General features: G+C 48.1%; 1 protein-coding gene and 1 long non-coding RNA gene across 2 annotated transcripts in view; one reads left to right on the top strand and one right to left on the bottom strand.

Moving 5' to 3' along the window:
- Positions 1–7,842, top strand: part of LOC105884184 (uncharacterized) — a 23,009-nt gene extending 15,167 nt beyond the window's left edge. The window contains exon 3 of the long non-coding RNA XR_001160080.2: positions 6,743–7,842. This is a non-coding gene — a long non-coding RNA (uncharacterized LOC105884184). The remainder of the gene's footprint in view (positions 1–6,742) is intronic.
- LOC105884183 (glycine receptor subunit alpha-4) lies at positions 1,926–26,809 on the bottom strand. The gene is made up of 9 exons (XM_012787903.3): positions 26,334–26,809; positions 23,051–23,181; positions 22,700–22,767; positions 21,824–22,047; positions 21,602–21,684; positions 19,931–20,071; positions 15,984–16,198; positions 10,679–10,828; positions 1,926–4,271 (listed from the first exon to the last, which is right to left on the bottom strand). The coding sequence occupies exons 1-9, from the start codon at positions 26,402–26,404 to the stop codon at positions 3,981–3,983; spliced, it is 1,374 nt and encodes a 457-aa protein (XP_012643357.1). The 5' UTR covers positions 26,405–26,809; the 3' UTR covers positions 1,926–3,980.
- Between the last annotated feature and the right edge of the window lie 758 nt (positions 26,810–27,567).

The raw sequence follows: 27,567 nt of genomic DNA on the forward strand, positions 1-27,567 counted from the left end.
ATGCACATACTGAGTATTGCTAGGTACCAGGAGCTATGTGGGCTAAAAATATGCAGTTCTTGCCCTCAAAGAGCTTATTCTACATTTCTTTCCTTGAGCAAATTATAATGCTACCTGGCTTCCTAATCCCCGAGTGGTTCCCATGTTTGGTTAGATTTGTCTTTCATCGACACAGCAGCCTAGGAAGGTCTTTAACCCTAACATAATGAAATCATATTTTAGTTTTGATAGCCAGAAATGATGATATAATAATAATAATAACTAGAGTATTGACAATAGCAAATGTTGGAGAGTAAATAGTAAAAGAGTGGAGAGAGACAAGTGGGGGCACATAGAAAGATTCTAAGGCGGTGTATGTTTTAGACAAAGTTGAAATTTGTGTGGCTTAGTTAAAAGAGAAAATAACTTCAAGGGTCAGCATTTCAGCTAGCAGGTTGTCAGTTCTTTGGTGATAGGTGAGGAAAAATACTTATGGGAGAAAGTTAAAGGAATAAATTTTATTCACTGTCTTTGTTCCACATAAAAATCTCTTTTTGCTTTGCCCGTGAATTCTGGGAGAGCAAGAGGCCCTGCTAGTGGACCGAGGAAAAAGAGGAAGGCAGACCACTGGTGTTCCAGAGAGCAGAGCAAACTGAAGGGAAGATAGAGGCACTGATAGCCTTAACAACAACTGAATAAATAAAGCCCTTTCTTTGGAAAAATATATGTATAAAATATTTAGCTGGCATTAAATATTAACGATGAATTAATGAAAACACCCGAAACACTTTATTTATGTAGGAAGTTCCCCCCCCCCCTTTTAAAAAAATGCTGTTTTAAGTCTCAAAATCACTTCAGATGTGATCCAGGCAGAAAGTAGTGTGGTCTCTGGAGGGTACTCCAAGAATGACAATAAATGGAAAGTGACCTCCAAGTGAGCCACTTATATTACCTCCTGCCAATTCACTATGGTAAAAAGGGTCCAAGCTCAAGAATTCCATAATTGAATGGATTGCTAGGTGTTAGGTGCACCCAGCCAGACCCAGCATTCCCCCAACCCCTCTACATAAGTGGGAAGGGTAAGGAAAATAAAAGCTATTTGCACCTGATTCTGACACCAATGCATCTCCCTTGTCTGCTTGGGGGCTCCTATGGGGAGAGACAGTACCTTCCACCTGGCATTGCCTCTGAGTAGCTTTGTGAGCTCCTTTGGGCTATTATGTTGGTTGGTACTTTGGCTTCTTTGGCTCCCAGCACCAGCTGATGCCCTGATCTGAGTCCCAGTTGGGCAGGCTCTATTGCTCAGTGCTGTAGCTGTCTCCAGGGCATTGTTCTTGAGACTTCCAACAGGGCAGATTTGTGCAGTTGGCCCATCTGGACAAGATCTATAACAAGTAGAGCTCTGTGCAATAAGCTCATCTCCATAGTCCACCCCCCGCTACCCCCGCCTTCGGGCTGCAGCAGCCTGACACCCCAGCCCCGCCATGGAGAGTATCAAAGAGATACTCTCTGCTCCTTTCAAAAGGGTATTGCTTGTGGTCTCTCATTGATTGGCACTACCTGGGCAGAAATGAGAAAACAGGGGCTCTCTGCCCTTCTCAATTCAATCTCCTCCCTTAAGCCTGTTCTTTAGTTTTAAATCTTCTTAGCACCAGAGTGATAATATTGTCAATAAAAATAATTTCTGGCCCAGCTACTCTAATCAGCCCAAAATGCTCTCCTCAAAACCAAAAGACAGACAAGAGCAGTATCTAAGTGGACAGAAAAGAGCAGATAAGCTCAATAGGGAAAAGGGAGAAAGAAAACCGAGCTCTTGGTTTGAATATAGGATTGGCTTCAAACGTTGGATTTATTGACTTTCAATTTGGAACACCATGTGGAGAGAGGAAGGGAGGAAGGGAGGGAGGAAGAGAAAGAGAGAGGGGGTGGGGAGAGAGAGAGAGAGAGAGAGAGAGATTGGACTTAATGTGGTTAATCATTCTAGCTTCAGAGAAAAGGAAAAGATGTCTAAGAGATCATTCGATCACCTCTTTCTTCCAGCTATTAGCCCCACACTTTAGTCTCTCCAGTTTCACTTCCTCACAGTTGGGTCACTTCAAAGGACTCAGTGTGCCAGACACATACATCCTCATGTCCTAATGGTATGTCAGGCCTGATGGGCTTTTCCATACAAACCCTCTGTATTCTGACATTTCTGATAGCTTCAACTAACTGCTACACCTCCTAACCACTCCTCACTGTGGAAGGAGAAGGGAAGCAAGACAAGGGTGAAGAAACAACTCTGACTCATGGCTCTCTAACTTCTACAACTGCTACCCTGAGGTTGGTCAAGTCAGTGTTTGTCCAGGATAGGGGTCCTCTGTGTGCCTATTTCCTCCCCAGGTACCTCAAAGCCCACTCTATCCTGAACAAGGTTGCATGATAACATTGTTTTCTCACGAAAAGGAGCTGAAGGAGCAAGTTGGAAATGAGAGATCCTGAAAAATAAAGAAACTTTGGAGAAAAAAAGAAACAAATGAAAGTCCAGCCAACAAATGACTCTGAGGATAGTTTCTATATTCTACTCCTCCTGGGCCCTACTACCTTGGATCTCCCTTTTCTTGAAAGTTTTCTAGCATCATCAACATTCTTTCTTAAAGAATAACCTTTCTCTCTTTTTATACTCCCCAGCAGTCCAACAGACCCTATCACCATGCTAGCTATTTAGGAATAGAATACATATTTGTTTTTTGGTTTTTTTTGAGACAAAGTCTCACTCTCTTGCCTGGGCTAGAGTGCTGTGGCATCAGCCTAGCTCACAGCAACCTCAAACTACTGGGCTCAAGCTATCCTCCTGCCTCAGCCTCCTGAGTAGCTGGGACTACCCGCATGTGCCACCATGCCCGGCCAAGTTTTTCTATATATTTTTAGTTGTCCAGCTAGTTTCTTTCTATTTTTTTAGTAGAGATGGGGTCTCACTCTTGCTCAGGCTGGTCTCGAACTCCTGAGCTCAAAGGATCCTCCCACCTTGGCCTCCTAGAGTGCTAGGATTACAGGAGTGAGCCACCGCCCCTGGCCCATGTTTCTGAGACCGGGAAGTTGAGGTGGATCTAGAAAGGTGGTCTTTCTGAGAGTCCAGTGTTTCTGCCCCAATTCTGACAGTGTGGGGCTTCCTAGGAAACTTGAACACCTCTCTGTTGGGTCGTATAGCAATGCCCTAGCCCAGTGCAGCCCATGACTGCTCCAACCTTGTTGGAGGCAGGGAACATGTGACTTTGCCTTCCTCTCACTGCAAGGAAACCTGCCTGGGTCACACAGGGCAGCACTTGTGGATAGAAAAGACTCCCTATTTGAGCCTACAGTAGGAGGGACAGAAAGGGCAGAGTAATAGCCAGGCTCTGGGTGGGAGTGGTGCAGATTAAGATGACAAATGCCAGAATCTAGTAGCAGTGGTCTGAATAGTCTCCACTAGAGCAGGCGTCCTCAAACTACGGCCCGTGGGCCACATGTGGGCTGCCTAGCACATTTATCCGGCCCTCTGGGTGTTTTTGCCGCCGCTGCCTGTCCTGCTTAGCAGCCGACTCGTCCCGGGCCCACAGTGCGCATGTGTGGAATGTGTGCCACACTCTGCAACAGCCCTCCAATGGTCTGAGGGACAGTGAACTGGGGCCCTGTTTAAAAAGTTTGAGGACCCCTGCACTAGAGTATTGGAAAACAGAGAGGCTCCAGCAAGGGCAGAAGGTCATCCTGGCCCCAGGAACATGGCCAAACCTCACTCTCATGAAAGAAATGGGAGAGTATGGAGAAAATCTAGACTAGGGTAGACAAGCCATCTTTGTAAGTACAGCCACCATTGGCACCATGCAGTATAGGCCCACGTAGCTTTGGGACTGGTAGTTGAAGTTCTGAGTTGGGAGATCAGGAAGGAACTGTTCAAGCCCCTGATGGAGTCTAAAGGAGGGGGAAAGCCACCCAGGAGGAGGCAAGAAGCCAGCAGCTGGACTCTATAGCCTTCATGCTGTTCACAGTGCCTGGTGGATATCTTCTGATCGCAGCACTTTATAGACAACCCAGTAGAAGATATTGAAGATTAGGAAAGTGAAAGGGAAGACAGCCCGGGAGATCGTGTCAATTCTCTTGGCTCGGTCCACGTAGAGTTTCCTCATGGTTTCTCCCTCCCTTAGAAGAGGGGCTGGAGGTTGGGGGCTATAAATGCCAGAACCTTCCATTGGCCCCCCATCCCTTGCCTGCAGGCAGTGGCCCAAGCCATAGCCACGGAAATAGAAGCGACTTTCTCGGATGATATCTTCCTCCTGAAGGAAGAAAAGGCAGAATTTGAGGTCAAAGTTCTAAGGCAGAGGGACAGAGACCAGGCCACACATTAATACCTCATAGGCGATGCTATGCAGACAAAGTGGCTGGGCACATAGGCCCACTATATGCTTTTTATGGCTACAGAACTACTACTCATGAGATAGATGTATGCTAAGCAGCTATATGTGCTGTGTATGATATATGTTATGATTCCGTTTGCAGATAAGGCCCCGAGCTGCCTTTGTGAAATGCATAACATCATTCAGAGCCATCTAAAACCTAGTGAAGTGCCAGCCACTGTGAGAGGGACATCTCAATGTCAAGTTATCTCTGACTGGTAATAAACAGAACAACAAAACCATTAGCCAGAGAAGCTGAGATATTTAAACTTAGTGCACTTGACTTTAATGACTTTCAAAAACTTTCTTGTATATAGTATCTTTTTAAAAAGTTATCTTGACTTAAAGCCGAAAATTCCAAAAGTTTAAAATAACCTTATGGGTAGGCCGGGCGCGGTGGCTCACGCCTGTAATCCTAGCTCTCTGGGAGGCCGAGGTGGGCGGATTGCTCAAGGTCAGGAGTTCAAAACCAGCCTGAGCAAGAGCGAGACCCCGTCTCTACTATAAATAGAAAGAAATTAATTGGCCAACTGATATATATATAAAAAAAAAATTAGCCGGGCATGGTGGCGCATGCCTGTAGTCCCAGCTACTCGGGAGGCTGAGACAGAAGGATCGCTCGAGCCCAGGAGTTTGAGGTTGCTGTGAGCTAGGCTGACGCCACGGCACTCACACTAGCCTGGGCAACAAAGCGAGACTCTGTCTCAAAAAAAAAAAAATAACCTTATGGGTTATCTAAATTAGGGTAAGGCTGCTCACTCTATTGCAGCTATGTGTGCTTGTCTGTAAATTTGAAACAGGGGTCAGTACATCCAGGGTGACATTCATTACCCAATGCATATTCCATTCATACACAATGCATGCCTTATAATAAACACATTAACACAGAAGAGGTAAACTTTATATAAGCACTAAGTAATGGGGCAGACTGCAGAAAGGCCATTTATCCAATAATCAGCTGACATCCTTAAGTAGCTATGACACAGGTGGGAGCCAGGAAGTAAGGACAGAGAGATATAAAAGATAGAGATGAAAACAGAGAGAGAAATAGAGATAGAGATAGAGAGAGAGTGGGCCAAAGCCCCTGAGTGATCAATAGTGATAGCTTTACTTATATATGAGGCCCTCAGGCCCCCACTCATAGCCTATTTAGTCTTATTTTATATATGACCCAAACAAACCTAATTTTATTTACTTCTAAAGGTCAGAGTTGAGAAACACTTCCTTTAAAGATGGTTATTATTTTAAAAAGCATTGACAATTTTGGAGTAAAAGCTTCAGCTGTCTAAGAAATCACCTGAAGTGCAGTGGCCCCTTGTAGGATGATGCCAGCTACCATCTCAGTTTGCCCAGGACTGAGGGGGTTCCTGAGACTCTCACTGCTAAAACTGGGGGAGTCCAAGGCAAATCAGGAAAAGTTGGTCACCCTACAGCTACCTGAGGCATTTACTATAAGTTAAAAGAACAAGATAAGTGTATATTTTATGGGTATAACATATGTGTGTGTGTGTATAAAATGTGGAGAAAGTAGGTTTTAAACACTGTGCAGTTGGAGGGACATCATAGGGTCTTTATAATGGGACCTCTGGAGCCATGATAACACATTGAAAAGTGGTTTCATAGATGAGACGTTGGTGTGCTGGGTCCCTGTAACCCTTGATTATGACGTCACCAGAAGCTGGCCTGTCATTGCATAGGCAAGTCAGTTACTGGACATCCGGGGCAGGCACGAGAAGGCTGGAGATTCGCCAACAGAACCCATCTTTTTGCTGTGCTGCCTGTGGGCTCATAGTATAAACTTGGGAAACGGCATCAGGCTTGGTCATGCCATCTCCCCAGTGCCTAGCACCGAGCCTGGAAACTAACAGGCACTCAGTAGATATCCACTGAATGAATGAAGAGACTGATGAACCGCATGCTTCAGAATACAGGGAAAGGAATGGCTTTTTGCTCTTGTGAAGCCAGTGTCCTCTCAGAGTCTCTCAGAGAAGATCCAGCTCAGAAGAGAATCTTACTGTTACAAAGTACTTGGCAGGGAAAACACTTTCTCCTTGCCCCACCCTGCACAATGGCCTGATGCTCTTTGGCCTCTAGAAAAGCAATGGTACTTTTAACACAGTTAAGAATCTCTCTCAATCTGCCCACCAGAGCGCTTTGCTGCCCAACCCTTGATTTTGTCAGAGTCTTTGTGGAGAGAGTTGTTCGTGTGTGGGCCAGAAGCAGTTCGCTGTTGCGGTCCTACTTTGACTCTGAGTTGTTGTACTGGGGCAGCATTAGCTCTCTGCTCTAAGTTATTTCCATGGCGCTCACCTCACACTATTCTCTAATCCATTTTCACACTATTCTGACAGGAGAGGTTGTGGTGGACCCATTTTAGAGATGAAGAACCAGAGACAAACAAAATATCTCACAAGGAATTGAGAAATGTGGGCGGTAAGTAAAAGGATTTTCTCCCTTGCTATCCAGTTCAGGATCCCTCAGGCCACCCTGTTTCCCACTGTTCACCCTGATCCCTCAGTGGCCCAGCTAGGGGACATAAGCACGGAATGTTGGCCAAAAATCTCTGAAGGAGAAAGTCAGATCCAACTGCTACTTCTGTTTCTATAGATCCAATTATTTTCCATTTTCTCCAATCACAGTAAATCTAGAGGGAATTTTTGGGAAATAGTGAGTATTTCCCAGGCTGGAAAAAGCCATTTCACATGGGAGAGAAAATATGCCCAATAGAGTAAAGCTGCTCTAGGCTCTTTTTGACTTTTTATTTTATTTTATTTACTTATTTTTTTTTTTTTTGAGACAGTCTCACTTTGTTGCCCCGGCTAGAGTGCCATGGCGTCAACGTAGCTCACAGCAACCTCAAACTCCCTGGCTCAAACAATCCTCCTACCTCAGCATCCCAAGTAGCTGGGACTACAAGCATGTGCCATCATGCCCGGCTAATTTTTTTTTCTATTTTTTAGTAGAGATGGGGTCTCACTCTTGCTCAGGCTGGTTTCGAACTCCTGACCTTTATCGATCCGCTCTCCTCAGCCTCCCAGAGTGCTAGGATTACAGGCATGAGCCACCGTGCCCGGCCCTCTTTCTGATTTTTTTTTTTTTTTTTTGAGACAGAGTCTCGCTTTGTTGTCCAGGCTAGAGTGAGTGCCGTGGCGTCAGCCTAGCTCACAGCAACCTCAAACTCCTGGGCTCGAGCGATCCTTCTGCCTCAGCCTCCCGAGTAGCTGGGACTACAGGCATGTGCCACCATGCCCGGCTAATTTTTTTATATATATATATCAGTTGGCCAATTAGTTTCTTTCTATTTATAGTAGAGACGGGGTCTCGCTCTTGCTCAGGCTGGTTCTGAACTCCTGACCTTGAGCAATCCGCCCGCCTCGGCCTCCCAAGAGCTAGGATTACAGGCGTGAGCCACAGCGCCCGGCCTCCTCTTTCTGATTTTAACATATTGTATCTCTTGCAGTTGAGGAATTTGAAGATGGGTGACCTGAAATCCAAGGGTAGGTGGTCCTGTGTTTGGATATTATCTATTTAGGTCAAATTCTGAGGGGTATCTGTGTGTGCTGGGGAGGGATAATAGAGCCTTAAATGCCACGTTGTGGCTTCCATGGCTGTTGAAATAGAACGTTTTTTTTTGTGTGTGCTGTTTATAGGGGAGAAGGGCTGAGAAGCTGGAGAGGGAAGATATTCCAAAAGCAAGCTGGGGAGAGAACGCACAGTGTAGGAGGTAAGGTGTGGAGATGGGAAGGAGTGATATCCATTAAAGTGAGAGAGGCTGGAAGAAAAGAGATTGGAGAATGGGGAATGGAAGCTGGTGCTAATGGATGCAGAGAGGTGACCAGGGTTCTGGGACCAAGTCTCTGAGAGGACTGGGCCGTATTTTGAAACTTCTTCCAGTTCCCAAGTTATTCTATTGATCGTGGCAAGGCTTTCACTCGTTCAGTTTGAGAGGGAGCCCTTGCCAATCAGCCTACAAAAGTTGGTAGGCTGGGTTATGCGGTTGCTGTGGCCAGAGCCTGGTGCGAAGGCCTGCTGAGGTGATGAAAAAGAGAGCTTCCCCCTTCCCTGGGAGGCTTATGGACTAGCTGGGAAGACAAAGTAGGAGAACACTGAAAAAATTAAACCGCTTTAGACAGTGACATGGAAGGAGACCACCATCTCATAGAGATGGATGGGTGAGGAGAGATTAGAGAAGAAAAACAGCTGGCAGACTCCTAGAACATTCCTAATTTGCTCTTGGCTAAGGGTTCCCTGAAAATGTTATGGATTCCCCTCCCTTCTCCGACAGGGCTCCTCTGAGACAGAGGACTTCTGTTTCTCTACCTGGAACAAAAAGGCCCAGAGACAGGTTCTAGAAATGAATTAACTCTCCATCAACTCTTTCAGCCTGCTTGGTGCCTCGAGGATTCCTGCTACAGGCAATGGGATGGCAATGGCTTTAGAAGACTTGAAAAAGGGACATGATTAATGGCACAGGTTTGATTTTCAGGTTTTATTCCCATTTATAATAAGCCTCAGCCCACTTTCAGGCAGGCTCCAGGGTCCTCAGCAGGGAGGGCCCAGTCTGCTGTCATAACTCTGTAATAATTGAGCCCTAGCTATGACACGCTCCATTATGAGCTCAGGAGCAATGTGTATATGAGCAGGAGGGGATAGGCCGTGGGCAGCTGGGAGTTGGAGGGGCGCAGGGAAGGAGGTGGGACGAGTGTCAACCTGGAGTAGCCCTACAGTAACTCTGGAAGCCTTTTGTTGCTGTTACATCCACACAGGCAATTTAGCTGGCAAAAGGACTCTGGATTAGTTGGCAGCCTGCTCTTTGTTTCCAAGGTAGGCATTGAGAAGGCATCAAGATAGAAACTCCTATAAGTATAAGAGTTTGGTACCTGTAGGCAGATCTGACACAGCCAAAGAGGGGATGGGGACAGTTAGCTTAGAAAAGGGAGCATCATCTTTTCTTGCCCTTCTGCCAGGTCTCTCTATTTTTTTTTCTAATCTGTGGTATGGGACAGGAGAAAGGCTTTTAGGTCTCATGAAGAATGAGTCCTACTCAAGGATATGCAGTTGTAGATTAATCCACTAGAGGGCATGTCTCCCAGGGCCCAATGGAAGGACTAAACGGAGGCAAGAATTGATAAATTCAGACAAACCACTAAATGAGACAGGAGCCCTGCCCTCAGCAGAAAGGGACCTTAGCGAGCCACATGAAACCATGGAGGTGGTTTGTGAAATATTTTTAGTGCAGACATATGGTAGGGGTGCCCTGGAGCAGCTGAAGTGGGAGGTGGAGTGTTAGGAAGAGTTCTTGTGCTGGTATGGCCCAGACAGCCTAGAGCCAGGATTTTAACAGTGGGTTCAAATCATTGTTTGCTATGCACCCAGAGGTGATTATGCGCTTGCCCCTTTGGTTTTTAGAGTCCCGGAATTAGGCAGCAAACAGGGAGTCAGACCTCAAGACAAACCAGAACTCTGTCTCTCTGGTGATTAAGCAACCAGTAGGTAGCTCAGCAAAAGCTTTCAGCTTTGCTCATAATTGGACACCCGCTTCTGTGAGGGTGGCGCAGGCACCTCGGTTGTCATGACAACTTACCTAGCACCTATTGTTTGGGCAGTTGGGGGATAAACTGCCTCTGTTGTCATGACGACAAGATTCCTCTTATGTTTCCCCAGGTGATCACTCTACTGTAGAAGAAATGGGGTTAACAGACAAGAGTGAGGGAGAACAACAGCTTAAGCCCAACAACTCTGATGCGCCCAATGAAGATCAAAGAGAAGACATCCAACAGCAAGAAGAGGCAAGTAGTGGTTTTTCAAGTCCAGCTTAGTTATGGGGACCCTCTTATATGCTCACCTAAAAAGGCACCAATGCCTGACTCTTGAATTCTTAACCACCAATTAGTGTATTGCAACCTGGAGTATGGGGAGAGCCTCTGGGGTGAGGGAAGAGCCAGGAGTTAACCATCACTACTTCTCAAAGCAATTTCATATTGGCTAACTTGATAAGGTTCTAATGCTAGCTAACATTTTCAGAGCATGGCACTGTGCCCATGCTCTTAATCAATCACTACTATATGGTTCACAGGGATTCATGTCCCATTGGACAGATAAGGAAACAGAATTAAAGAGGTTCAAGTCTTAACTTAACTGTGACCAGCCTGGGAATAGAATCCAGGGAGCGCGATTGCCTGTCTAGTCCTTGCACTGCTAGGTTGGGTCTTGGTTTATGGGAGGAGTAGTAGGGAGGAAGGAGTCCAAAGGAGAAAGGCAGTGGGCCCCTCCCTAGTTGTACTCACCATGCGTTGGCGCCTCTGCCTTCTTCGAAGTCGTATGAATTCCTTATGCTGACGGGAGACAAAATTGACCGCAGCATACTCCAGTAGGGCAGCGAACACAAAGAGCAGGCACACAGCCATCCAGATGTCGATTGCCTTCACGTACGACACCTACAACATCCACCAACAGAAGAGTCAACTTTCTCGGAGTCCTTCCATGGCCTATGCAGTGGGTTTCCAGCCCGTATCAATTGCCTGATGTTCTTCAGTTTTATCCTGAATTTATTCTGGTTTTTAAAGAAGCTTTCCACGATACGTCCCATTGTCTGAAGGCCCAAGTCAAAGAGATCGGGCTACCTATCCTCCTCCACCTCTCTGCACTCTTTACCTTCTTCTTCTATCTGCCTGTCCTTCCCATACTTCTTTTCCTCTATTTCTTTACTCTTTTTGTGCTTCTGCTTCTGCTTCTGATTATTCTTTTCATTCTTATCTTCTCTTGATTCCTTTCTTTCAATAAACAGCAATGAACATGAACACTGTGTTTGTTTGCCCTCTGTCGTCTCCCGGGACCCTCAGAGCCACGGTGCTAATTGGGCAAGGTTCATGATTCCCAGGGGACACACGTGAAGATGCTTAAGGCTCAGAGAGAGTCTTAGCCAAGATCACCCAGTGAGAAGGTAACACTAGGACTTGGGGGTCCTGGGCTTTCGATTCAGGGGCATTGCCAAAGTCTATAGTTTGACAGACCAGGAGCTCCTTTCCCTCTTCTTCCCTAGACCCCGTGGTTTTTCCTGCTGTTCTTTGCAAGAGGCGCTGCTGAACAATTGAGCTTAGGAGTGAGCTGTGGCCTCATCTCTCAACCTGGAGAGGAGAACAGGGCAGGGATCCCAAGGGTGCACCACCTGCCTCCTGTAAGGATGCCTTGCAAATTGCAAGGCACTGTTGGCACCCACCTAACCAGCCCCTAGTGCTCTCCTTTTACTACCTGCCTTGGCAGCCTCTAGGTACTTTTCTCTCACTTCCCTTGTGAAGGTTGAACACTGGCCTCTCCTGGAACAGGGTTGCAGCTAGGTGGGCCCAGGAAGGGGGACAGAGCTTGAGTTTAAAAGAACTTTTCACCTCTCCAGCCAGACTGCCTCCCTACATAGTTTTGAGCCGCCGAGCTCACCCCATAGTGCTCCCCAGCAGGAAGAGGATTTAAGACAGGCCGCTTATTTCATCAGCCTCTGCTATGATGGGCAAGGAGGGTGCTGCAGACTTCAGGTAAGGAGCAGGCTTCACTGGTTAAACCCTCGACCTCAGTGGTTCTTAACTGGAGACAACTCTGCCCACCCCAGGGGCATTTGGCAATGTTTAGAGACATTTTTGGTGGCACAATTTTGGACTGGTGATGGGTACTGGCATCTAATGGCTAGAGGCCAGGTATGCTGCCAAATATCCTACAGTGTACAGCCCATGCCTGATCCCCAACACACACACACACACACAAAGAATTATATGGCCGCAAATGGCAATAGGGCTAAGGGTGAGAAAACCATTTTACTTCTTTTAGGCAATGTCATTGAGATGGTGGCTGTGGATTACCAGGCGTCTTTGGTGTCTCCACTTTTTTTTTTTTTTTGAGACAGAGACTCACTCTGTTGCCAAGGCTAGAGTGCCATGGCATCAGCCTAGCTCACAGCAACCTCAAACTCCTGGGCTCAAGCGATCCTTCTGCCTCCCAAGTAACTGGGACTACAGGCATGCACCACCATGCCTGGCTAATTTTTCTGTATATTTTAGTTGGCCAATTAATTTCTTTCTATTTTAGAAGAAACGGGGTCTCGCTCTTGCTCAGGCTGGTTTCGAACTCCTGACCTTGAGCGATCTGCCCGCCTCAGCCTGCCAAAGTGCTACGATTACAGGCATGAGCCACCATACTTAGCTAATTTTTTTCTATATATTTTAAGTTGTCCAGATAATTTCTATTTTTTTTAGTGGAGACGAGGTCTCGCTCTTGCTCAGGCTGGTCTTGAACTCCTGAGCTCAAACAATCCGCCCGCCTCGGCCTCCCAGAGTGCTAGAATTACAGGTATGAGCCACTGCACCCGGCCTGGTGTCTCCACTTTGCCACTTAGTAAAAAGGCATACTATTTCATTCACCATCCCCTAGTCCCACTGTGCCCCAGGGATGTCAAATACTTTCTATGAAGATCAATAATAAGTTAATGAAAAGGGAGGGCCATGAAGGCACTTTGGACCATCAAAAGAAAGGACACCAGGAAGAAAGTCTTGTTAATGAGGAGAATGTCAATGATAGGTCTTTAAAAATCTCAGGAATCTGTTCACTCACTATTCTAGGTCATCTGAAAAACTGCAACAGTTTCCTAAATGGTCTCCCTGCATCTACTCTTGCCACCTCCAATCTGTTCTCCGAACAGCAGCCAGAGTTTTGATTTCAAAATGTAAATCTGATCTTATCACTCCTCTGCTCATACCCTTTCAGTAGTTCTCCATTACCTTTATGATACCGTCTACGCTCCCATTACCATGACATCTGGCTTCTGCCTACCTCTTCAGTCTTATCGCACTCCTTGCAATCTATGATTCTGCCATGGTGAACTATTTCGGTTGTTTCCCAAGGATCCAATCTTCCTTCCCCTTTCTTTACCTGGATAACTTTTACTTATCCTTCAGCTTTCAGTTTAGATACCACATCATCTGGGAAGCCTCCCCTGATCATCTCAGTCGTGTCGGTTTTCCTGCTATATGTGCCCCAGGTTATCTACACCTTCTTAGCATCCATCACACACCTAGTCATTCTCTTCACTAGCTCTTCGATGTCAGGGACTGTTTCTAAATCATTCACTGTTCTATCTCCAATGCCTATCTGAATGCCTGGCACTAATACTTTTTTTTTTTTTAATGAATGGCTGGCTGGCTGGATGGTTTAGCAATGATTATGTCTCTGCTGGCTTCTGCTTCCCTTTTTGCCCTCCTCACCAAGAGCTACCTACCTGCCTCAAGAGTTGTAGGCCATTTAGATTACGGGATCTAGAGAAAATTGGGTTCTTCCTCCCTGCTGCAACTTTAAGTCTAGTCTGCCAGTTTCTGGTCAAAGCTTCAATTTAGCCCTTCAATTCTTCTCTGAGCCACCTGCAGTTAAGGAGATCCAAGGCCTGGCCAAATGATGATGATCAGTGCCCTTGGGTGGCCCCATAAGGACAAAGAAGGAATGGTTTCTGGGAACATGGGGAACGGCCACCCTAGCTGGGTTCCCTTACAAAGTAATCCTCTGCCGCTCTCATCCTGCACACTAAAGTTATATTGGGGTGTGGGGGGGATTGGTGTGGCTTTCAGAAGCCCCTGGCCTGGCTCCATCTCTTTCCTTGGGACTCCCACTAAACCTAGTGTTGCACAAACTTAAGAGCGAGCAGATATTCCCTGGTTTACTGAGTCCTTTGCTTTGTGGGGCTGGCTAATGAGGTTATTTAGTTTGGGGTACATGCCTGGATATTTTGCTTACTGGCCAATGAGGCCCTGAAAAAGTCATTAAAATCAGACAAGAAGGCACCAAATGCTGCAAACAAACAACTCTCCAATAAAGTCCACTTTTTCCAAATGAGGAAACTAAGTGATTCCTGGGAGCAGATGGATGGTGTTCACTCACAGGAGGGGGCCAGAAAAGGAAATTCTCTTGGCAAGAATAAGGCATAAATTGCACTACATACATCCCTGAGTTAAAGAAGAATCTCCTTGCGTGGCAGAGGCAATAAAGTAGGGCAGGGTTCTTGGGTCTGAACTACTTTTCTGCCTATGGTCTCCGTACAAGGCCACTATCAAAACGCAGCCACCACAGTCCAGCCTGGCCCTGCTGCCCTTGCTTAAGTCCAGCTTGCCTCTGAGAGCCTCACCCATATCCCTGTCCGTCTAGGAAATACATTTACAGAAAACGATCCCTGACAACTTTTCCTGGGACACTTGATCCTGATCTGAGCTTTGTCACTGTTTATCCCTATTGGGGTCTGGACTGCCTCAAAGGTTTCCTGGCAACTCAAAAATAATTGGGGACAATACCAGCTGCTTTAATCCCAGATCCACCACTCAATCTCAATTTTTTCAACCCTGGTACCTAGTATTAATAATTATAACTATACTTAACATTTATTGAGCAGTTACTATGTGCCAAACACTGTCCTGTGTGTTCATACATTATTTATTTTTCACAGTATCCCTCTGGAAGAGGTAAAATTCTTATTCCCATGTTACAAACAAGGAGATTGAGAGGTTAAGAAATTTGCCTAAGATCATGCTATTAGTTAATGATGAGGCTGGTACTCGAACCCAAATCTGCCTGACTCTAATCTCCTAATCCCAACCACTACTCCATATAGCTAATTTACAAAGTTACCAGGATATCCCAGATTATCCCCTGTTTAAGTTCCCAATAAAAACTCTTATTAGAAACAAGCACTAAGAGATGGGAGATCACAGGGCCTAGTTCCCAACAAATCAGTGCAAGAGGAAATATATTCACTATAAGATCCATAAGGAATTGTGTTGCTTTCATTTCCCATCATTTCTCCATGGCAAAGTACAGTGCCTGGTACATAGTACATGCTCAATAAATATTTATTGAATGAATAAATGGCCTTGCTCCCTGATTTACTCAGAGCCTTGTTGACTATAAGGACTTTGTGGTGACCTCTAAATTCTCTACATGATGATATGAGCCAGGGAAAACCTCTGCACAGTCTCATCAGCACAAATATTTCTGCATAATCAAAACATCACCAGGCCCCAGATGACCAGAGTCCACTAACTCTAATTGCTATTGCTACCTCCAAATGCTCTCATCCCCAAAGAATGGTCACTGTCTCTAGAGCTTTTTGTAATTGTACCTGATTTCTGAAATAGTAAGATGACAGAAATTGGTTCAAAATCCTGATACTTCTTTGGTTATTTCTTGTAGGGCATAACCTTGAGAAGGTCATTTTACCTCTCTGGGCTTTATTCTCCTTATCTGTACCATGAGGGAATAGGACTTCTCCTTGCTAAGGGTCTTTTGGTCTTGAACATGCTAGTGTTTCCTGAAGAAAGTCAAAGGAGGTAAGGCACTGTTTCTACTCACTCTCTAGCCAGACAGCATCGCTAACTCCAGCCTCCTCATTGTTAGCAATGTCATTAGCAATGTGTTCTGGGGAAAGAGAGAATGCAGGACACCAGCTCTTGCTTAGTGGCTTTTCTCAACCTTAAATCCAAGATAAATAGTGAGCAGGAGGGCACATGGGATGAATGGGGAATGGAGAGCCTTAGAGCAAACAAGTTCTCTTGCATGTCTCTTCACCTTTGGCAAAGAGGCCCGGGAGCCAGAGCTCTGGGTGGTCATGGTGAGCACGGTGGTGATGCCCAGGCCCACACGGGCAGGAGCAGCATCCATGTTGATCCAGAAGGAGACCCAGGACAGGATGACGATGAGTAGGCTGGGGATGTACATCTGAATCAGATAGTAGCCCATCTGCCGTTCCAGGTGAAACTTTACCTCGATGCAGGTGAATTTCCCTGCAAGAAAAGAGGTGATGAATCAGGGTTCAGGTCCCCAGCCTGTGGCTGAGCCTGAGGTAACTAGGGTAAGACTAGGGCACCTGGTCTCTGCTGGCCAGCCTCTGGGTACCTCAGCTGGGCCAATAAATGAGCCTTTCAAAATGGCCCCAGTTAGTGCCATATGTATGTACTAAGGAAACTCTCAGAGTGGCCATCAAAGACGTGGCCTCTTGCTCCTAGCACTTTCACATGACAGCACAGCAAGAGGATAAAGAGCGGGAGGGCTCCAGAGTCGGACTCCCTGGGTTTGAGTCCCGAACCTTCCACTTATTAGCTGTGTGATGTTGGGCAAAACACCCAAGATTTTTGAGCTTCAGTTTCCTTGCCTGTAAAACGGTAATAACAATACCAACACCATCACTGGGCTATTGGAAAAATTAAATGAGATCATGTATTTGAGGTGTTGGGCACATAGGTAGCTGTTACTATTGTTATCTTTATTAACAAAGCAATTAGCTTACACTCCATTCAGATCTCAGCAGCCCGGCCTGCACTTGCTAGTACCCCAGAACAGAAGCTCTCTAGCAACAACAATTCACTGGGATAAACGCTGCTTGTGTCTTAAGCAAGTGAGAAGAGCCAGATAGCAAACATCTGGAAACAATGCCCAACAGAGACCAGCTCTGAATAGCAGGCAGCGGGTTGCCATAGAGCAGCAGGCAGCAGTAATCTATTCCACCAACAAAAAGTGCATTGGCCCCAAGCACATGGACCGATGCTTGGCCTCCCCTGCCAGCCTTCTTCACTTTATCTTGCTTCCCATGGCCCCAAGGCTAAGAAAACACTAGATCACAGCTTCTCTCAGAAGCAGAGGCTCAGGATGACCCAAGAGAAAAGGAGAGGATGTGTATGTTACTTTGTTCTGGTCTTATCGGGCCTACCTGACTCTTCAAGGCCAACGATTTCATCAGTGACTGATTATTAAGGCTTTGACCTGTTGTAGGGTGCTGTGACCACCTACTGTTCCTGACTCCACCTCACCTCACCCCACCGCGGCTTCTTGCCACTACATGCCTTTACTAAGTACTTGTATTTTCTTTCCCATCCTACCTTCCCGTCTTTTTTTCTTTGTGTAATAGCGTTTTTCTGTTTTTGGTTTTTATTTTATTTTATTTTTTTGAGATAGAGTCTCGCTCTGTTGCCCAGGCTAGAGTGCCGTGACGTCAGCCTAGCTCACAGCAACCTTGAACTCCTGGGCTCAAGCGATCCTTCTGCCTCAGCCTCCTGAGTAGCTGGGACTACAGGCACGCGGCACCATGCCCAGCTAATTTTTTCTATATATTTTTAGTTGGCCAATTAATTTCTTTCTATTCATAGTATAGATGGGGTCTTGCTCTTGCTCAGGCTGGTTTTGAACTCCTGACCTTGAGCGATCCTCCTGCCTTGGCCTCCAGAGTGCTAGGATTACAGGCGTGAACCACTGCGCCCGGCCTGTTTTTATTTTTTGAGACAGGGTCTCGCTCTGTCTCCTGGGCTAAAGTGCTGTGGCATCATCATAGCTCACTATAACCTCAAACTCCTGGATTCAAACCATCCTCCTGCCTCAGCCTCCTGAGTGACTGGGACTACAGGCGCACCAACCACACCTCGTTAATTTTTCTATTTTTTTGTAAAGAGGGGGTCTTGTTCTTGCTCAAGCTGGTCCCAAACTCCTGGACTCAAGGGATCCTCCCACCTTGGCCTCCCAAAATGCTAGGATTACAGGTGTGAGCCACCAGCACCTGGCCAGCAGTTTTGTTTTTAATTATAAAATTAACCCTAGGTTAGTATAGAAAATTGAGAAGTAGAGAAGGAATAATAATATTCATAAGATTACATTTATGATCCCCCTACTAAGCAACCTGACTTTATATACTTTGTCTCATTTAATCCTACAGCAACTCTTTGGGGTAAGTAAAATTATCTCTCATATCAAAGACAGGGATGCTGAGACATGAAGAAATTAAGTTATGTTTCTCAAGGGCACTCAACTAGTGAATAGTGAAATCCAAGCTCAGCTCTATCTGCCCCCAAAATTCTTGCTCTCATCCGTTGTATCCACATATTTTTAGAAACATTTAGTTCTATTTCCTTCCAGGATTTTTAAATGCATGTTTTTGATATGTTTTTTTAACTACAATGTAGTCATTTTGTGTGTATAACTCAGAATCTTACCTTCTTTCACTCGTACTTTCCCACGTTGATATAAGCACCTCGTAAGCATACTTTTTCATGTCTGCATACTATTCCACCAGACAGATACACTATGTAATTTACTTAACCTCTGCCCTATTGGCAGATATTTAGAACAGTTTCAAGTTTTTGCTAGTATAAACAGTGACCCAGGAGCCCCCTTGGGGTTTAAAGTCAATGTGATATTTTGGAATATTTCCTTATAATACATTCTAAGGTGTGGGATTCCTGGATAATTAAGTAGCCAAAAAATTTGAGCTTCTAGACTAAGGTTTCTCAAAGTATGTTTCCTCGACCACCTGCATCAGAATCCTCAGGATACCTGTTAAAGGGCAGATTTAAGGGCATTACTCCAGGTGTATGTAATCAGAATCTCTGAGCGAGCCCAGGAATCAACATTTTAACTGACTCCCCAGGGGAATATAATGAACACCAAAGTTTGAAAACCATTGACCTATATACAGATTGCCAACTTTTTTCCCAAAAAGGTTATACCAATTTTCACTCCCACCTGCGTTTTCTAAACTCAATGGCCTTTTCTCTCCCCACTCCCCACACCCCCATGTATATATGCACACACATATTCATGGGGCAGCACCCAAAGCATACCAGGGTGACATGGGAGGGACCCAGGACCTTTTCCTCTTCAGCCTGTTGCCTCTATCTCAGGGTCAGAGTTCCTGGCAGCCAAATTACCAGGGGAAATGAGGAGCTGCAGGGGCAGATGCTCAGACTGAAAAGCAGCCCTTCTTCACTTTTTGGCTCACGTTTCACACCTGGGAAAATACGGCAGCTCGTGAGAGCAGGGCAGCGGTGGCAGCAGTGGGAGGCGGGCATGGTAAGCTGGCTGCTGCCCTCAGGCCTGTTCCCTCCCGGGTCAGCACAGCCACTGATCACTCTCAGACATGCATGCTCCAGCTTCCACACAGAGCTGGCCCTGGGAAAAGTGGGAAACTCCTGCAACTCACTGTAACAGGCCCATTTGCTCTGCAGCATGTGACAGGGACAAGAACATGGACTGTGGAGTTACACAGATCTGGATTTGAATTCTAAACCTGCCATTTACTAGCTATGTCACTTGGACAATTGATTTAACCTTTTAACAGGGGTCCTCAAGCTTTTTAAACAAGGGGGCCAGTTCACTGTCCCTCAGACCGTTGGAGGGCTGTTGGAGAGTGTGGTGCACATTCCACACATGCGCACTGGGGGCCCGGGCTGAGTCGGCTGCTAAGCAGGACAGGCAGCGGTGACAAAAACACCCCTCGGGCCAGGTAAATGTCCTTGGCAGGCCGCATGTGGCCCACGGGCCATAGTTTGAGGAGCCCTGTTTAGAACCTCGGTTTTCCTTTTCTGAAAAAATGGTGTTGATAATCACTACCACAATGAGATATGACATATGAAGCACCTGGCACCAATCTGGCAGATTGGGCCTTCAGTAGAGGCTGGCTGCCTTGTCCCTTTGCTTCGCATCTGAAGGTTCTCCTGTGGCTCATAGCCAGTAAAGATCCTGGTTTTTACCTGTGTTGTAGTGCTTGGTACAATAGCCTAGATCCTTCTCATCCCGCAAGATAAACTGGGGCAGAGTCAGCCCCTCAGCCACTTGGACAGCAGGAGCATCTTCCAGCCACTCAAACACGAGGTCATTCATGGTGTAGCCAACTGAAAGTGACAGAGATGGCAGAGGGCTGCAGAGTGTGGGTGTTGGGTGGGGGTAGGGATAGGGTTAGAACTGGCAGGAGAGAACAGTCGACGAGTCAGGCCTGGGGTTTAGGAGCTTCACGCTCATTTTGGAAAGGGAAACTTTTCTGAAGGGGGTACTTGGTCATTGTCTCATGGGCCCATCCTAAGTTGGTAAACCAGAAAGAGTCCAGACTCCTCTCCTACTCAGTTCTCAAGCTCGAGGAAGGCCCAAACAGAAATTATTCTGGCAGACCTAGAAAGCAGGTCAAGATGGTTGGAAAGATGTCAAGGAACCCAGCTGGGAGCCTCCTGCCATATCTCAAGCCCAGGGGAGTAAGCATGTGTACCAACCACATGTCTTGATCTGAGCCAGCCTCAGAGTCAGGGCTTCTGTCACCTCACCTCAGGGAGGAGAGAGCTATTTATATCCTGCCAGTCATGCATGGGACAATGTGCATACCACAGACTCCTAGCCAGGGCCTTGAATTGGGACAGATTGAGAGCTAATATCTGAACATGCCAAGTTGTTCACAGATAGCTAGCAGTTCAAGAAGGCTCATGCCACATATATGATTATATTCATACATGTCAGGTAGGGATTGGAGCAGAAACACCAAGGTTCACAAACATCCAGTGTAGGGCTTTGACCCAGAGTACCTATGTGACTTTGGGTAAGTCACTTCCTCTTCTATAAAATGGTGATAATAGTAGCTACTCTTCCCACTTTTCAGAGTTGTTGTTAAGCGATAATGAAAGGCTGGATGTGAAAGTGGTTTATGAACTCTAAAGAGCTGACCACAGCTGGAAACAGCCTCACAAGCCTTCTTCTCTAAACACCGAGTGGGTGTCTCCCGATCTCACAGTCTCCCCTCACCCAGGAGATGGAGAAGGAGTGGAAATAGGTGATGGTCCAGCCTTGTCCTCCTTTGGCTCCTTTGCACTTTGGGCAGTCCCTACAGGCTGGCACCCCTGCCATAGAGGAGCCCTTGGCTGACCTCTCCACTCTAGTCACTGTCCTCTGCCTAGAACTGTCCTCTCCTACTTCTCTACATAGGTTATCTGTGTTCATGGGGAATCAGGGTTCAAAGAGAGCCCCACCTTGCACACACTGGCATGTTTATAGGCATCTTCAACGTCTTAACTCAGGGGAGTAAAGGTAGAATGACTTCAGGCACTGTGAGACGGACCATATCTTTGGGCAGAAAAGGTGTCCCTCAAATCACCCCCGAAAACCAGCACGAGCACATTTGTATCTAAGGCTGGCATCTCCCCATTCCCCAGCCCTGTGGGACAGCCAGATCAGCGAATAGTGTGGGGATAGAAAAACACACTGGACTGGGGCTTAGAGATCCCTGGCTCCTGGGCTCATCTGTGCCAAGAATTGACTGGGTGTGCTTGGGCCAGTCCCTCCCCACTCTGGATGGTCCTTTTCCTGGGTGGAATCCTGTGGGACGGGGTTAACTAGCTTATATTCCAGGCCTTGCTCTGTGACTCTCTAGAGACACTTACAGCTCTCCAACTGCATCGTGCAGGTCTGGATGTCCATGGGGAAGTTCTTGAGGTCCATCGGGCAGGACAAAATTAGGGTCAACCTGGTGGGGACAGAAAGAAAGAAGTGACCTCAGTTTACTGGGGCCCAGCTCAGCACAGGGGAACCCTCCTCCCACCCCTCAGCCTCCATCTGCCTTCTTTCCCATGATGCAAACTCTCCTGGCCGTTCACCGGGTGCACCTGATACTGTAGAGCACATTCCCATTCTTGAAGATGCGCAGTAACTTGTTGTCCGTGGTCACCTCATGAAAGTTGGCCCCTTTCTCGTTGGCAAAGAACAGGTCTGGCTTCCAGATGGAGTCTAGCATGGAAGGATCGAGGTCCAGAGAGTCGTCAGGATACTCTCGGTACGCCAGGCGTGGGTCATTCCACTGTTGCCGCAAGAAGACATTCACCCGGTAGTCCTGGGAGGGTGCAAAGAGGCATCCATCAGAGGCAGTGCTCTTCCTGGGGCCCCAGCCAGCCCGCACGGGCAGGAGAGGCATGAGGAGGAAACGCTGGGAGTGCATCTCCAGGGCAGTGGGCATTTTCCACTGGAGAAGGAGCCTGTCTTGGGCTGATATGGCAGAGATGAGCAGGGGAAAAGCCTTCATTTAAGCATTTGCTATGTGCCAGGCTCTCTGCTAAGTGCTTTCTTTATATGCATCATCTCATTTAAATCTGACACCAACCTTGCAAGGAGAGTGTTGTCATGATCTCCATTTTACAGATGGGGACACTGAGGCAAAGAGAGATTTAAGTGATCTGCCTAAGGTAACACAGCTATGAGATGGTAGAGTCCAGATTTGAACCCAGGTTTGTGTGATTCCAAAGCCAGTGCTCTGCACCAAGCTACTTCACATGTGTCACCATCTGCTGCTTAGACTAGTCTGTCTTTAGCCCTGGAAATCCAGAGCTAGGGAAAAATGTCCTCCCAGTGACCAACTTCAGACATCCCATGGCTTTAGCTGTGACCATGAAACAGGGAGAGGACAGAAGAGGGAGGAAATGCTTACTATCTGGTGGGCTTCTCCCATTCACCCTAGATTGGAAGCAGGGAACAGGGAGACCCCTTACCATGGTGGTCTCAGTGACGGAGCCGAAACTGTTGATGAAGATGTTGCAGGTCACATTCACGGGTGGGCCTGAGGGTAGCAAAGCACAGCCCATTGGCAGGGCATTCCAGGAGACTGGGAGCAGGTCCCAGAACTCCCTCCCTTAGCTTCAGGCCAGGCCACTGCTGGGGGAAGGCAATGCCAGCTACGCAGGCCCATGAGCGAAGGGGAGGAGAGGCCCCATCTCAGCTGTAAGAACTAACACCGGACCTCCAGCCTCCTTTCCTTGTGGCAGGTGACAGGGTCTGGCTGGGTGGTGTGCTGCCAAAAGCGGTGGGGAGGGAGGGACTTTTGTAGGATGAAGGTTTCTTACCTTTAAAATTGGGTCGAATCCTGGCATCATATCCAGATGTTCGTCCCATAAGCTTGTCTAGGAAATCAGAGGGAGACATGGGCTGGGACCCTTTGGTCCCAGATTTGACTTCCTCTTTTGCCAAGGCCACCCTGGATGGGAGAAGTAAAGAAGTCTGAGGCCAGTCGTATTCTGCATTTATCGCAGACTCTCTCACTCCCCATCCCCACCCACCTGTGACTGATGTCCCCATGAGGCAGGAGGATAGGAGAGGATGGGTCTCTGGGTGCCATTTGCAAAATGAAAAGAACAAAAACAGCCATAAGTCAACATGGCGGCTCACCAGTTAGTACTACAAAAGTGTTTTCACATAGATTAGACCTTTTTACTCTCACAGTTCTCAGTGAGATGGGGGTGAAGACTATTATTTCCATTTTATGATGAGGAAACTGAGGCTTCAAAAGGAGAAGTGACTTGTCCAAAGTCACAGAGCTAGTGAGTGACAGGCTCAGAACCCAAACTTCGGGCTGAAGCATCGTCCAGTGTTCTCTTCTGAAGGTGCTTTGAGAGCACACAAAGAAGAGTAATGTCTCACTGGAAATGATCTGGCAAGGATGGAAAGGGCTCAAGGACAACTTGCATCCCTGAGAGTTGGTCTCAGTTGCTTGGGCTTCATGCTGGGCTGCTCAGGATCTAGAATCCAGCTTTTGAAAGAGGGAGTCTTGGCTTCTGGCGTATGCTCCAGCAGGAAACTCCGTTTTGAGCTGTATTTTAATTCAGGGCTATGGCTGCTGCAGGCAGGTGAACTAGTTTTGGCAAATATGGTGGAAAAGTGGGGCTCTAGGAGCATGGGAAAGCCTCCCAGTGGGGTGGACATGCTGAAGTCACCTTCCATCTTTTTCCCCCTAACAGCTTGATTTTGAGGAAGGAGCCAGTGTGCTTTAGCCTAGCTTGGAAGCCAGCCCCCTTCTCCTCTGACAAGTTTCCCTCTAAGAGCAGCAAAGCCTTAGTGACCACATGCCTGATCACCAGCTAACAGACTAGGGACCCAGAGCTCAGCAAAGCCTTGGTGGCAAGGGTGGAGCTCAGGCTGGACTCCTGGCTGGGCCAGGTGCCTCTTGCCCCATCCTGCCATCATCACTGGGCCAGGCACTAGCACTGCCACTGCTGTGCTACACTGTGGGGCTGGGTGGCAGTGTGGCTGCTGTCCTGCTGGGTCCTAGTATCCCTTGAGCCACCAGGACCCTCTTTCCCAGTAAATGCACGCACCAGCCAGTGAGCAATAGAATAATAAAAATTGCTAAGGCACCATACGAAATGCTTTGCACACTTTGTCTAATTTGCTTCTCACCGAGTCCTCTCAGATAAGTGTTATGATTTTTTCCATTATATAAATGAGGAGATGAAGGATCAGAGAGGTGAAGTGACTTCTTTATGATCGTGTAGCTAGCGAGTGGTAAAGGCAGGATTCGAACCCAGAGCTACTGACTTCAAAATTATCTATCTAAGTCTATCTATCTATCTAAGTCTATCTATTACAATACCATGACGCAGACAACCCAGGGTGGGCAGTGGAGGAGCCAGAGTGGCAGAAGGTCAGTGGCAGTCCCACCATGACCTCCTATAGTCTTGTCTCCTCGAATCCCCCTAGCAAGAGGAAGCTCTTGCCCTGAGGACAGAGGCTTCCCTAGCCCCTAGCAGGGGCTACCAGAGCAGGTGGCCTAAGCAGACTCTGAAAATCCGAGGAGGCTGGTGGTGGTGCTGGAGCAAGCAGAAGTCTGTGGCTTCACCACAGGATGTCCACGCTAGCCAGGTGCTGCTGCTGCTGCTGCTGGCCACCTGCCACCTGCCTGCTGGGAGGCCACATGGCCCTGCACATGGAGCAACCGGACCCTCCCTACTGTCCTCAGCCCCACTCTCAGGTCACCTCTCCTGCTAGTCCCAGCCCTGGGACCCTGGTATAAACTACGGACTCAGCTGTCTTGGGCCCCAACCCCTGTTGCAGCCCCTTTTTCTGGGGCTACCTTGTCTGACGACCTAAGAGCAGAGTCACCGTGTGCTGCTACTCCTTCCTCTCTTTCATTCCTGGAAAGTCCCGCACATTGGCAGGACCTAGGAAGCTCCAGAGCTGACAATCTTTTTCATGCAAGGCCCTGGGGTGGGGTGGGGGGAGAGCTCTGATTCTGCTGCTGAGCACCTGAGTGACCTTAGACTAGTTGCTGCTCCTGTCTGGGCCTCAGTTTCCCTATGTGCAATGAAAGACTTGGGGTCCAGACTCTCGAAGGGCCCATCTTGCTCTACCTGCCTCCACTCTTTAAACTCTAGCAGGAATGCTGCCATTGGAGCTTGGGCTTTGAGGCAGCCTCCTCTATGAAGGCCAGCAAGGCCCAGCTGGGTGCCCCCTTCTGCCTGTATCCTCTTGTCAACTCCAGCTGAGCTGCTATTCCACTTTGAGCTGCTTTTCACCCTTCAGAAGTTTCCTGCCCCGCTCTGCCTTCCTGCCTGCCTGCCTTCCTGCCAACCCAATGTGTCTGCAAGTAGCGGGGCAGCAGGCTCCTCAGAGGCAAGCATCCCTGGGTGCTCCTTGGACTAAGAGGAAGAGGAGGAGGATGCTGTGTGGCACTCACCCCCTCCACCTTGGGAGGCACTCCTCTTATGAACAGGTCAGCCCAAGCCACAGCCATCTTTCCTGCTCAGCTCACCCTGCCAACCTAGACTGGCTCCTGGTCTAATGAGAAAGGGGCAATTGGTGTGAGGGGGCAGTTACAGAAAGCCCCAAGTATGTCTTGCTTGCAAGCCCAGGAAATGACTGCTACTTAGTGCCCCTCAAGGGACAGTGAGAAGCCAGCCATGTGCACACAGGCAGGGTGACTGCAGTGGACCAAGATTTGGCCAGCCCAGCCCCATCCTGATGTGGTCTTGGGACAAACCCCTGCTGCTTGAAGCCTCTTGGGCATGCAGCTGATAAATGTTGCTGTCATTTTTAGGGATCTGAGTGGTGTGGCCCAGCTGGTAGGGAGACAGGCTGGGTGGCAGGAAAGACAGCGATCATTCTTTGGCTCAGTTACTCATCCCTTACCCAGGCCCCAGGGAAACTCCTACCCATGCACAAACCTTCCCACCGGCACCACGGACTTGACATCTCTAATGAAAAACTCCTGGGTCCTGAGTACAGGAGCGTGTGTCCTCCCCTGGAGCCCTCCAGACTGGGGGCCTTGTGCAAACTTACAGGAAACTGTGCCAGCCACCCCGGCTGCCCCTCGGCCAGTGTTTGCATGCACCTCCTCACCCCCACTCAGCTCACCTGAGGAGGACATGCCCTGGCAGTGTCCAGAGGAGAAGGAAGGAAAGGGTTGCAGGAACAAGAGTTGTCATTTCGCAGGGATCTTGGAGCCCTTTGTCAGCCTGGCTGCCAATGTGAGGGGGTATCCCTGCAGGAACACCAGAAGTACAGAGCCTTTCTCCAACTTGGGCAGCTCGAAAGCAGCCCGTGCAGCCGGGCTAGGAGTTGTGCTCTCTCTCTCTCCTCTTCTGCCTCTTCTCTGCCCTGCCTTTATCAGTCAGGGGCCAGAACTATTCCCTTGGAAATGATCCTGACACAGATAACCCTACCGGCTCCTGTTTGGGATTGCCCTGGGCTCCGGAGGGCCTCAGCCTGCCAGCTGGGAGCTAGAAAAGGTTCTCTTTGGGCAGCAATCACTCTCCAAACCCTGGAGAGTCTTGGAGGGGAGGGAGGAGGGAGACCAGTAGGAAGATGTTTCCCTCCCTCCAACCCCCCCTCCATGCACCCTCCGAAAGCAGCAATTTAAAGGCATAGTCGGCAGCAGCTGGAGGGGTTCAGAGTGTGTGTCTGTGTGCCGGGGAGGAGCTTGGGCTGCCGCTGCTGCTTGGGGAGGGCCAGAGGTGTTCTGTCCATCCTCAAACTCCCGGGCTGGAGGAGGGGACTTAGGTGGCCCTGCTCCCCCCTCGCCCCCAATAGCTTTCCTCTTAGCCTGGAGCCAAGCTGGGGCCCAGCAGGAAAGTCCTAATGATTTGTATAAGGGGGAAAAGACCTGAGAAGGTTTAGGCGGAGCTACGACAGTATTCTCAAGCTGACAGTTTCAGGTCCGAGAGGCGGCGAGAGGGAGGCTGAGGGCTCGGGCAGCTTTTCCCCAACTGTGGACAGAGGCGCAGAGGATGGAAGCCACAGAGGAACTTTGCAGCCCTTCTCATGTATAGTCAGTCTGCCTGCAAGACAGTCTGTCTTTCCTGGTAGTTGCACATCCTTTCCCCTGCCTGCTTCCCTCCCTCAGGTCCCCTCTGGTGAGCTTGGGGCCCTCTGTAGCTCTCAGAATCCCTCCTCCCCACACCCCTTCCCCAGCCTGGCCCTGGGAAGGGACAGCGGTGTAGAGCAGGACCTGGGGCATAGCAGGCTCTGCAGGCTTCAGAGGAATCGCAGCGGGGGCAAGGACAGTGACCTAGCAGCCCTGGGTCCAGGACGGAGAGAGGCAGAGGGTGGGTGTCCTGCCCCCTCACTTTCTACGCATTCGCTTATAGCA

This window comes from Microcebus murinus, chromosome X, assembly GCF_040939455.1.
Source record: "Microcebus murinus isolate Inina chromosome X, M.murinus_Inina_mat1.0, whole genome shotgun sequence".
In the NCBI taxonomy this organism is placed as follows: Eukaryota; Metazoa; Chordata; class Mammalia; order Primates; family Cheirogaleidae; genus Microcebus; species Microcebus murinus.